Consider the following 12,610-nt stretch of genomic DNA (forward strand, 5'->3'; position numbering starts at 1 on the left):
AAAGAGCATAACTGGCGCTTTGCCCTTTTTGATGCCGTTTCTACTTAAACTTCACAACGCTTGCTCTCCTTATTCGATTTTTTGCTGATTACATTTTTACTATTTTTCCAATTCGGTTTCCGATCTTTATTGTTTGTGTTTTGACTATATTACTGTTTTGGTACTGCATAAACACCATATACATTGCCCTAAGTTAAGTCTGTCTGCTCTGTGTCAAATCTACCAGAGGGCTGAGCTGAGGTTAATATGGTGACTTTGAGGGTTCGCTCAGATAAGAGGTGTGATTATTTCTGGAGGTGGGTAGCACCTGACTCCAAACAATAACCCACTTTCTCACAAAATGTAAATTTGTAAACAATCATCCATGTTAACAAAATCCTAGAACTTGTTAAATGAATAAACTTTTATAATAAATGCTATCTTAGATATTGAACTTCTGGTTTTTCTAACGGAGCAAGAATGGTACGCAATCCACTTTATTCCATGCCTGACATTAAAGAATTCCCTTTTCTTTTTTAACTGGCCTTTACCAAATGCCTTCCAATTTTTTTCATTCGATACTTTTGATGTATTAATTCAATTATCCCAAATTTTTAGGTCTCACCTACAGCCAGCTTTTGGCTGCCTGTTGTTGTAAAGATATATAGTGGACAACATCAAAACGTGCATTGGCCTTTAAGCCAGCCTGTTCCTTCCCACTGGTTGATATTCTTGTCAACACAATGTGCTTGCTTCATATTCAATGGTCTTCTTTCCTCTTGTGTTTCATTCTCCCTGGAGTACAGCCTGTTTACCATTTTGTTGAATGGATTTCTCGTATCCTTCCACTACTAACTTTCATGGACTATTTTTTTCTCTCCCCACTGGGAGGGCATGTATCAGCTTAGTTTCTCCCTCGAGTGCTGATTGCCAACTCAAATAGTCATCTTTGTGCGCTCTATATATTGTTCCTTGCCCATTTGTCAGTTTGCTCATTGCATTCTCCACCTCTCCTCTTAATGGGATTTTTAATTTATTTTTTAACTTTATTTTCATGTTTTGCTCACCTCCCATGACACTTTTATCCATTGATACACCCCCTGTTGCGGTCTTTGATTTAAAATGTTTGTTCCCTCAAATGTTGTAATACCTGCACCACTACTGGCCGACTGCTCCTTCTCCAAATCACATGGGCAAGTGTAAATTATCTGAGGCTAAGAATGATACAAACACAAATCAACCTCTTGGCACCACCCTGGATTCCTTTTTAGCTTATGCTGTTGGGGTGATGCCTAAGGAAATAAACCATGCAGAAAGGAGTCCATCCCTGGATGCTGCAGAAGGCTTCAGCTGTCCTGCTTCAATCCAATCAGGCCCTCAATCACATGTGGGCTCCTCTGACTTGAGTGTTTTACCTAACTCCTTGCCTACTGCTTCTGAGCCGCTCGTATCTCTGGCAACGACAGCTGTTAAGGACTCTGACCTCCAATGGTAGAAATTGCTGGCCTTCACTCAAAAGAAAGCGTCAACACAAATGAACCAATAATGTGAGGTCACAGACACAATGTAATTCTAATAAACATTCTGTCAGTGTTTGCTGGTAGGCTGACCCATCCCCTGGACTCTGCCAACGCAGCGCCAAACTCGGATTCGTACTCTATCCTGGACAAATTTAAATCATTTGTCATTGGATGTGTTACCCCCATTGGAGGATAGACAGCGCAGTTTAAAAATCACCACCTCTGAATTAAGCAAGTCTCATGTTACCACAACTAGGCATACTCATTCAGATCTAGCCCAGCACACAGAACTGAAAGGGGGTGGGTATTTGAGCAGGACACCAGCTGACGCCAATGCCGTCTATGTGACTTCTACAGTTATCCTGCCATCTATTCCATACCAGGCCTCGGAAATCTACTAGCTCACTGGCTTCCTATAGAGAGATGGATTTTATCAGGTCACACTATTTGTAGCACCTACTCACCCGTTCTGTCGGGTGAACTTGAGCTGGAAGAACAGGTGTTCTGTTCATTCAGAAAGTGAGCAAAAAAAAAATACCTTTAAATCTTGTTTTTATCTTGACACATTTGCTGTGTTCAAGGACAGTGGTCAAATGTCAGTTTGTCTTTTTACTAATTGCTGCCTATCTTATCCTGAAAAATGATGTTTTTACCTTCCTTTCTCTCAACACAGTTAGGTTGTCAAGTGAACTGTCTGAAAATCATTGTCAAACAAAAGGCTGTAAGATGTCCGGTTTCTTCTTCTAAAACACAACATTTAGACAGCTAGTAAATGAATAGTACAAGTATTTCAAAATATATCAGGAATTACAAAATAACTTTTTTGTAATTCAGAAGTGTGCTGCAAACCAAGATTTAAACAGGAGCAAACCAAGTCACAACACTTTACTTGGTGATGTGCAAATATTTGAAGAAACTCGATTTCCAAACATTTTACACCAACTAGGTTTATCAGTAAAACCATGACAGTGGGAAATGTTGTGGCCACTTCAATAGAAAATTTGCTGATTGCAAATAGGTGTGCTATCACTTTATGCTTAAGGTATGTATTTATTAACAGATTGTTTTTAAACATGATTTGAGAAACATTCCTCCCCCGTCCTGATAACAATGCAGTTAATGAACTAAGAGGCAAGGCAGTGGTCATGTGTTTCCTATATGTGGCTAGATTTGTAGTAAATGGTGCAAAAGGTTAGTCTATTAAAATCAAACCATTTTTTTATTTATTATTATTATTATTTTTTACAGCAGACACGCTGAACTCACGTATTTGAAGGTGCTCTAATGTGTGATAAAGGCGACTCGTGAATTAAAATATTTGCCCAGGATCACACAATTTGAAACCACTTTATAGGTCAAGGGCATTATAATTAGGTTGAGTAGATTATTAAGTTACTATACCTACACGTCTAGTAAATTTTTAGGATTTTTTCAAGGCCTGCATGTGACGACGTGACTTGGTTAGGTTCACCCAGGGGCTCCAAAGGGCCACACTGATGACTCATCAGGGCACTGGGGTGAGTTTTCAGTCTGCTATGAGCATTCCTTGTCTTAATTCCCCCCCGTGTTGCCCTTTTATTGCCACTATGACAGGTGTTCCTAAATTGACCCTTAATTCTAAGGTGAAGTTGACGTCCCAGATGAAGAATAAATTATGTCATTGGCTAACTCGTAATTCAGCATTCAACACCAAGGAATACAATGACATCCTGTTCATTGGGAGGGTTGGGTGAGTGGGCCTTTCTAAAAAACATCTGAGGGTGGGGGGGACTTTGTTGTGATCAACCGTAAACATTAAAATTTGGCCCACCGTCTGATCAACTGCACTAGCATGGCAGATTTCCCTGGGCGAGGGCACCAACATTCTCCTTTTAGTTTTTTTTTTCCAGGCATCTGTGGCCAAAGGCATAGGTAGGGCATATACATACCCTCGCCCCCCACCCACAAACTGGCATGTGAGAATGGGCACCCTCTTGTCCCAACTTCCAAAAGATTTCTTCCCTTGTCAGACCTAGACTGCAAAGACTGAGGATTAGAACCTCCATCCATCAGCCGACCTTTGGTGTGCTACCAGAGGCCACTCCCCCACATAGTGTTATGAAGCAGAACAGCACCTTGCTTTTAGGCTTATCTGTTGGAATATTGCCTGGAATTAGGCCAATGAATAAGATACTATGTGGGTTGATTTCATTACCAAGTTTGAGATAATCATGCTTCAAGAAACTTGGGCCTGCAAGGCCATCACATGGGATGGTTTTGAGAGTTTTGATAGCCCTGCTATTTTCTCACGCGGTTAGAGAGCTCAGGGTGGCCTGGCAATCATGATTTGTATTTCTAAATCCTTCAAGGTTGTGCAGGTTCTGTAGAATGACAATGGGATTCAGATATTGTAGATAGTATTTCCTTGCAAATTTATTTTTTTCTTGTTGACTTTTATAATTCTGTGCATGACCCAGGATGTCCGATTGAGACCCTGTTTGAAGTTTCGTAGATCCTGGACACTAGATCATTTACCATTTTTGAATTGATTTATCCTGATTGTAGGAGAGGGCTTCAATGTTAAATTGGGCCCGACCATCCAATAGCAGACTATTTTCTGACTAGTAATTTTTTCACTTAATCCAGGTCATCCGACCACAGGGGGAGGAGGTTGTTCGATTATCTTTGTCATGAAGGCCTCCTTAATGTGATGGCCATGGCGGGGGGGGTCCTCTTAATCAAGCCCCTACCTTTGTTGGTAGGGGCCAAGGTACAACCATTGACCATTTTTTTATACAGGGATTTGGAACCTTAGTCTGCTCAGGTGAGGTGCCCTAAAATGGTTCAGGGGTGTGGAATTCCTATAGCCTAATGCCCAAGACATATTGCTTGGGGTCAAGGACAATACGTTTTCATGTTTATTTTGTCCCTGGAACAAGTAGACGCTCAAACCCATGCAGCACAAACCCTATGGTTGCTAATTTACAATACTACATCATGGATCAGGAAAGGGCATCATCTACAGTTAAAGTAACATTTGTGTCCATATGTTAATGCTGTTCAACCTTGAATTTATGGTTCATTAATGCAAAGTCTTTATTATTAGGATAAGCACTCTAAGGAAATGTTGTAAGTTCAGACTGCACCACTGACAGTAGTTCCAGTACAAAAATGCGTGCACACATTTGCAAAAGTTAACAATATGAGGCTATGTATAATGCTCCAGAGAGCTCTCTGTTTTGATGCAAATATTTGCAGAAGCTTGAAAGAAAGATAGGTGATTCTATGCTTTTCGAATAAAACGCAAATAGGGAAAAAAAAGTTTTGCTAAACTAGTGTGAAATTAAAGTACCATTTCTTCAAAGCATCATTACTAAAATGTGTTGATGCAATGCCAGTATTTCCACAAAACAGCCATAATGGGGGAGAATTTTTTTTTTTTTTTTTAAAGAAATCAGTGTAACCAGTTCTAACAAGGTTATGGGAAAGAAGACGATAAACAAGCACTGACAAAGCCAATAGGTCTGACATTGATGGATGGCCTTTAGTTTGTCAATGCATGTCTTATTTTGACACGGTTTATGTAAAACTTTATTGTTGAGGTAGCTGACAGACCCTCATCACCATAACAAACATTGGCAAAAATATTTTGGTCTCAAAAAGCTCACCTTGTCACTGTAGTTCAGGAGACTTAACAAAACTACTTTATGTGCCAATATGCTCTATGTGAAAGAGTAGAATGCTGCCAGAGAGAGAGAGAGCAAGAGAGAGAGACTTATTACACACAAAAGGTCTTGGATAACCAATTGGGGATCCAATTCTTTATTTTAAAAAAATAATAATAATCAAAAACAAAAATCCAATAAGTGCACACATAGCATTTTTCCTTGCATTTGTGCAGATTTACTACTTTCATGAATTCACACAAAAGTAGGCCAGGAAATCGTACTTCTAGAAAATATTCGAGAACCGTATTTTAGTCAAGCAAATATGCTTGTGTACATTTGCTCATATGAAAATCTGTTGAGCGTTTATAAAGTTTTCTTTCTCTCCAACAACTTTTTCCCAACCCTGGAGGAAGTTCTACTTTTGCCTTTGTCAGCCTCTCTCTTTGTGGGAAAGGATTAGAGAAGAGCTGCTGAAAACCCCTAAAACGTAAAAAGTTATTAGGTTTGCATAGACTCAAAAGGGCATTCCAACCCTGGAACTATTGCTTACGCCAATGTCCAGCCTCAGGATGTTGCTCCTAAAAGGTGCCAAAATAAGGAAATTGCTAGTATTCAAACCCTACCATAGTATGAGCCCCAGCACAATCAGAGAGTCTTTTATCAGAGCTTTTATTTAATGAAATTGCCGCCATAATTTGTTGCCACACCACATGGCACCAAATGGACAAGTGGATTCCACACCCCTGAATGGTTATAGCGATCATAACCCCATTGAGGCTGTACTCAATGTACCTGACAGCAGTCGCTCTGTTGTGTTCCCTAGTATAACTTGGCTGACCAGAAAAGATAAGGGCCTCTGGATAAAGTGGCAAGGAATTTCCATACCTGCTTTCACCAACTCCCTCACTGGATCCAACCTGGGTCTGGTGACGGGCATACTCTTAACTCCTAACACCCTATTTACTGTAATCTTAGATGGATTTCAGACTCTTTAATCATGCTACTAAAACAATCATGCTTGGGGAATCTGGACCTAGGGAGACATAGAAAACAGGATGGTTTGACAAAGCATGCAGGGAAGCCACTGTAAACTCTGGAAAGCCCTTAACACTCGCCCAAGGGTTCAGCAGATCAAACTTTGGCAACTGCAGCTTATAAGGAGACTATCAGAAAAAGGAAGCAAGATATTAAGGAGAAGACATGAGAACGTTTAGTATCCACTTGTAATGGCAGAGACGCTAGTGGTTTCTGAGAAACAGGCATAATTTCCCTTGGCTGATGGCATAGGATCTAACATTAACCTCGATGATTGGGTGGCACACTTCAGGCACATTTATTATTCAGTGCATGATGAGGCAGCAGATCTCATAGCAGAACCTCAGTCCTGCTCTTTGGGGATTTCTTGTGAGCTTGAGGAGGTATCTTCTGCTATTGAAGATAGCCCCTCTAACAAAGCTAGGACCTGATGGGGTACCCATGAACCTCTATAAGGCCAGTACCTTGCTATAGGCCTCTTTGATCACCAATGTTTTAAACACTGCCGTTTCCAATAAATTCCCCAATTTGTGGAAAACAGCGACCACTGTTTCAGTGTTTAAAAGGGGGAACTGATAGGACCTTCTGTGTTACAGGCCCATTTCTTTATTAAATTCTGTAGTTAAAATCTTGAGCCCTATTACCTTCAATAAAATTGAGGACTGGATCTAGATTAACAATATCCTTTGCCCAGAGCAACATGACTTCAGGGAAGGCATGGGAACACAGGCACAGTGTTTGAATCTTAATCTTAACATAGGAAAATATGTAACAGCAAAGAAGGAGCAATTTGTTTAGCATGCATGGATTTAAGTAGCACATTCGACTGGGTCAACAGATGTTAGTGGTGGTACATCTTAACCAATATTGGTCTGACTCAGCCTGTGATCTGCTTTTTACAGGATTTACATTCAGGGATCACTACCTCTGTCAGAAATGGTATGGGGGGGGGGGGTATAGATCCTACTTGCCTCCCCCGGGTGTTAGGCAAGGTTATGTTCTGGCCCCTATTTTGTTGTATGTAAAGGGTCTAAACTAATTTCGGATTGGAAAAGGGAAAAATACACCTAAAGTGAAATTCGCACCCATTCCTGCCCTTTTCTACACGACAATGCGGTGCTACTCTCCCGCACCCCATATGGTCTCAGGGGTCTTATTGACTCACTTGTAGAATGTATTGAGTTAGACTGGGATACAGTCCTCCAAAATGAGGCCACTATCCAACAAGGGAAACTTCATTGGCAGAGTTTGGGGCAAGGGATCACCTTTGATTCACATAATAGTTGCTTACCCTATCTTGTTAATCAGCGCCTGCACATTAATCAGGCCTGTGGGGTCTTCTTCAGATTTGCTGCAAGTGGTGGCAGCAAAACCATCTTTCCATTACTGAAGTGTATAGAATGAAGGGTTTTCCTGTGCTGACCTATGGTGCTGCCATCTGGGGGGTCTCAGGACAGCTCGAAGCTCCAGCAGGAGGAGAATCACTTCTGCAGGAGGTTGCTGGGCTTGAGTTCCACTTGCTCTAGTTTTTTTTGTTCACAAAGAGTTGAAAATAGGCTATTTGATGACTTCATTAAACTTGCTCCGCTCTTCTAGTGGATGTCGGTCTGGAGTAGCCAGCACAACCTCTTCAATTGTTATGTAATTGAAGATTGCCTAAACTGTGAGCTTGGCCTTAAAGTCCCTTGGTTAGATTAAGTTAGGAGAGTCCCTATCACCCTGGGTAGGCCAAACCTCTATTATTATTGTCACCCTGTATGTTAAAGGATTGTTCTCAAGCATGCCCTAGAAAAAAAAAAAAGATATATTTTAGGGAAGCTAACCTTGAGCAATTATGGGACCGATTATGGATACCTGCTCTGGACCAGAACCCTACATCTCATTGATTAAAATGTAATAAATCCTAAGGGACTTTCTAGAGAGGCACAAACAAGAAATATTGTAATACAGAAGGCATTCTTTACAGAAAGAGATGCAGCTAAATTTGCCTTTCTATGCCGTAATATGTAGTACATGCAACTGCATAACTTGGTGCTCCACTGTCACACAATTTGAATGGCCCATTGCCTAAGGTACTCTTGGAATATAGAGACTAAATGTAAAGCATAATGGCCTTCAGGATCACTGCCTTGCTCTGGTAATATAACAATACTTTCCTCTGAGTCAAGGGTTAGTCAATAATTTTCTAGGTCACATCTGTTGCCTATTTTAAATATGGGAACTACTTCACTGCCCAGGAGTTAATAAGAGGGTATATTATATAAATGTGGTTGAAAAGACACAGGAACTAGCCAACCACATTAGACACAACTGTACTAAAATCTGGTAAACCACATGGCCTCAGTAGCTCTTCGACATCTAAATAATTCTGTTAAATGGAAAATGGTTTAAATGTAGTCTAAGGGGGCCAACAAATGTAACTTAATACTTCCCATTTGATAACATATAGAAGATATGTGCCAACAGGTGAAAACAATAGTATGCCCAAATTGCTTCCAATTATTGTGAAGTATAGTTTAGATTTCTCTTCTAAAAAGTATTTTGTAAATATGTAGGAGTTTAAGGTTTCTGTTCAAGAGGTGTCAATTCCTCTCCCTTTGGAGATGTATATTGGTGTGAGTTCCAAACTTGCTAATTTGCAATGTACCAATATCAGTTGTTGCAACTTTGTCAGACAAATAGTATGCATCTTGCTAGATTCCACCATGCAAAAAATCAAAGTTTTAAGTGTCAATATCAATAGCGAAGAAGTACTTTAAAATTATCTTTCAATTCTTTTCTACCAATTTTTTTCGTCATCAATTATATCAACTTTCCAAAACAAAAAATTATTAAAATCTATTGCCACATTTCCTCTACTTGTGTCTCACTCCACTTTGTCTTTACAGTTAAATGGAGTGCAATGGTCACCAAGTAGGAAAACTTATCAAATTCGGAAGTCACCCAAACGAGGAAAATCAACATTTTCCCAAGTAAATCAATATGTTGAGAGATGTTGTTCGACAGTCAGCTGGTCTACCTCAGCCTAGCCACAACACCTGGAGAATAATTTACAGATGCTGTAGTGGACTGCATCTATCAGGACAGCCGGGGGGCATTACAGACATGGCAGCCAACGTCAGACATATATAGCGGGCTCAGAAAAATACAGTTGCTTCTCGTAGCTGTAAGATGTGTGTGAGATAAACGGAATCAGGCCACTCCCATAGCCCTCATTGGACCAGTATCACTGTACGTAATTATCATACTCCAAGAAAATCCCAGTTAACTTCTAAGAAACACAATTGTGGATTGTAGGTTTAGACAGTTCTGGCAACTCCATGGTGCATGTGCTGGCGTCTATAATCGACAGAAAGACCATGAACTAAGTGCTATCATAATTCACATTCACTAGGTAAAGTTTTACAATTTCAAGAATTGGTACATAGTTACAAGTCCTGACAATTCCTGTGGTCTGCTTTGGTAGCAAGACCTTGCATTTGAATCGGAAACCCAGATTCCCAAAGACAGACAAAAAACACTTACAAAAACAGTGAAGAAATTGGAGGATAAGCATGACCTTCCCTTTGGCCCTATTCAATCATGCATGCTTTTCCTCATCCATCCATAAATGTCCACAGTGCATTCAAAGATTGACTTATGCACTCTCGCCAGATCATCATTAAGTTCTAGACTACGTACCACCTCCATCCCCCAGAACTCCTTTAGTCAACTAACTCTTACTGGCATTTGATAAAGGGAAACAAATCAAATCATTATTCGCATATAACGACACCATCAGTTACTTATTCATCAAACCCCATAACTCCCAGATCTACCCATCCCCCAACATGTTGCATAAGGCCAAATGTACATCATATCCCTCCCTCTTCAGCCTCTCACTGACTGAACACAATATCAAGGACAGAAGCTCTCCAAATTAAAGCAGCTCGGAACAAATACAATTATTAGATCCATTCTAGCTTGGGGGGGGGGGGGGCTTGACTTTTCAATTTGGATTGTGAAAGGTATGCTTCTTAAGGCCCTTGGTAAGTATCACAGGACATGCTGTTACGTTTAAGAAACTTGAAAAGTACTCTGAAGACAAGATTATGCAAAACCACAAAAATAAATAGTTCTTTTACATGTGGACATCCAAATGAGGCTTTTAATTAACTCAGACAGAGGCTGTATATGAGCATTCAATGATTCTCAAAAAACTATAACCACTTAAAACCACTCCATAGTTCTGCTCCACTAAATCTAAAGCCTGTCACGCATCATCATACATCACTGGGTTTGTGCTGCTATCCCATAGCTGCTGAAGAGCAAGACAGCAGACAGGGACGTTAACTAAAAGGTGCGATAGCAGACGAGGGATGGGGTAAATATCGAGCATAAGACGTAACAACACAGACAAGAAACATATAACTACCAGGGGGTGGACAGGTGCATCAATAGAGCCCTATATACAATTGTTCACCTCGGAATGGTAGGTCGACAGCATCAGTGGTGCAAAACGAAAGATTAGTACAGAAGGAAAACATGCCAGAGAAACAGAAGAGAACAACATTTTAACACAAGAAATACAGAACAACGTTGGCCCACGAGCTATGTAAAGGAGGAGGTAGAATATCCAGTGGATTCAGAGCATCCAAAGAGGGCACAAAGCATGAAATATAGGAGACACTTAAGCAGGATTCTCCAATGAGTTGATGGGGAACTAAAGCTAGCTCTAGCTCTCCTGTGTGTAGCTCAACCTACAAAATGAGAACCTTTTGCTTGGTTTCATATACACACACCAAAATGTAAACAAAAGTTTGGATTTGAGTCAAAGTATGTGCATTTTCAGATCTCATAAGCTAATTTTGGAGAAAAATGGCTGCATTTCTCAAATATATTTAAAGGTGAATTTTCAGAGATAAATCAAGTTTTATTGGGAAGACATTTTACTAATATTATCGCCTTGCTGTGCGTGGCGTTGTGAATATGGCTGTTATATACTACCCATGGAAAGGCATTGCACATCGACAATTTTTTTTGTAGCATTACTGCAGGCAAAGTGCCAGATGAACTGAGTTAATCATTACTGGTAGTCTTGTCTATGGTAGCCACTAATGTAAACATAAAAAGGTGTGTGCTATTACGGAAAAAAAAGTTAGTCCTGGTATCGTGTTTTGTCAGGTTACAGGTCAGAATAAGGGCGGGGGAAGGATCTCATATCGAAGACACAAGCCCTCACCCATCAAGGTGGCATTCATCATTGGGCCGTGCTCCTCGCTGGGCGGGCGCTAGCATGCCCAGCTGGCCCCAATAAGGGGGCTCTTTGCTGGAGATCTTGTTATTACCCCAAAGTAGCCAATCAGGTAATGCCACACTGAAAAGAAAAAAAGAGGGGGTGAAAATTAAAAATTCGTAGACTGGCAAAATAGAGATTAAAATTGGCTATTCTGACTTTAATCCTAAAAGAACACAAGACCAGGATTTACTTTTTTCAAGAACAGCACTCTTCTTGCATGTTTATGTAGTGATTGGGAGACATGTGCTAGCCTGCACAATCCCCTCTAGCCTCTCTTTTTGTTAGTTTAGTAGCCACTAATGTAATCCTGTCTGATGCGTTACTATTACAAAAACATGGAGTAGCTCGCGACGATTTTGATTGAACGTAAGTAGCTCTTATTACAGAAAAGGTTGTAAACTCCTTCACTAGAGGGAGCGAAGAAAAGGGAGCCAGAGGACCTGGGAAATAATCGGTGCCATTGCTATGTAATTTGCTGTCTGATGAGAGGAGAAGCAACACAGGTGGCAAGTAAGGGAAGACGGCAGAAGGCTGGGCGCAGCAAGAAGCGGCACCCTGTCATACTGATGTATTAGAACTATGTTGACTCAAGCTCCTGGATTAGCGCATCTCCGCTCACTAGCAGACTCAAGATCCTCTCTTCTACTATATTTAATTGTCCCCCGCGTTGCCCTGTGTAGTTGCAGAACGCCTTCTTTCACTACTTTCCATCTGCCACCCTCTATTTACCCTCCGATTTCTCCCCACGTCTCACCACTCGCACCGAGCTGAAGCCGCTCAGTACTAGATTCTTCAGCAGTTCACATCCGATGCCTCCTGCACCCACTACCAGCAGCCGGGCTTCGCCCACAGCTTTTGCCAGTTCCGCTCGTACTGCTCCAACCAGCGCCATGAGAACACACTCTGAAGGAAGAGGGGCGGGACTTGAGCGGCAACCAATCACTCTGAAAACAACGGAGCGCGCGGTAAGAGAAAGGAAAGAGGACTAGAGAATGGAAAGGGCGGAGATTCGAAAAGTGACCAATCCGGGGAGAAGGAAGCTTACTCGTTCAGAAATGAAACAGCGATCCACAGCGTTATGCTGCAGCACTAACCAATGAAACTCCGGAGAGGCAAGTGCACGCTGCAGAGGAAGCTCACAACCGGAGAGA

At 41.1% G+C, this 12,610-nt stretch overlaps 1 protein-coding gene across 2 annotated transcripts in view; it reads right to left on the bottom strand.

Moving 5' to 3' along the window:
- Nucleotides 1-12,406, bottom strand: part of UBA2 (ubiquitin like modifier activating enzyme 2) — a 121,963-nt gene extending 109,557 nt beyond the window's left edge. Inside the window, exon 1 of one of the 2 annotated variants that reach the window (XM_069216960.1) lies at nucleotides 12,214-12,406. In XM_069216960.1, coding sequence (XP_069073061.1) covers nucleotides 12,214-12,351 — 138 coding nt within the window. In that variant the 5' untranslated portion in view covers nucleotides 12,352-12,406. Of the gene's footprint in view, nucleotides 1-12,188 lie in introns of both variants that reach the window. The other variant, XM_069216962.1, reaches the window with a different exon arrangement.
- Between the last annotated feature and the right edge of the window lie 204 nt (nucleotides 12,407-12,610).

The sequence above is a fragment of the Pleurodeles waltl genome, chromosome 12 (assembly GCF_031143425.1).
Source record: "Pleurodeles waltl isolate 20211129_DDA chromosome 12, aPleWal1.hap1.20221129, whole genome shotgun sequence".
In the NCBI taxonomy this organism is placed as follows: Eukaryota; Metazoa; Chordata; class Amphibia; order Caudata; family Salamandridae; genus Pleurodeles; species Pleurodeles waltl.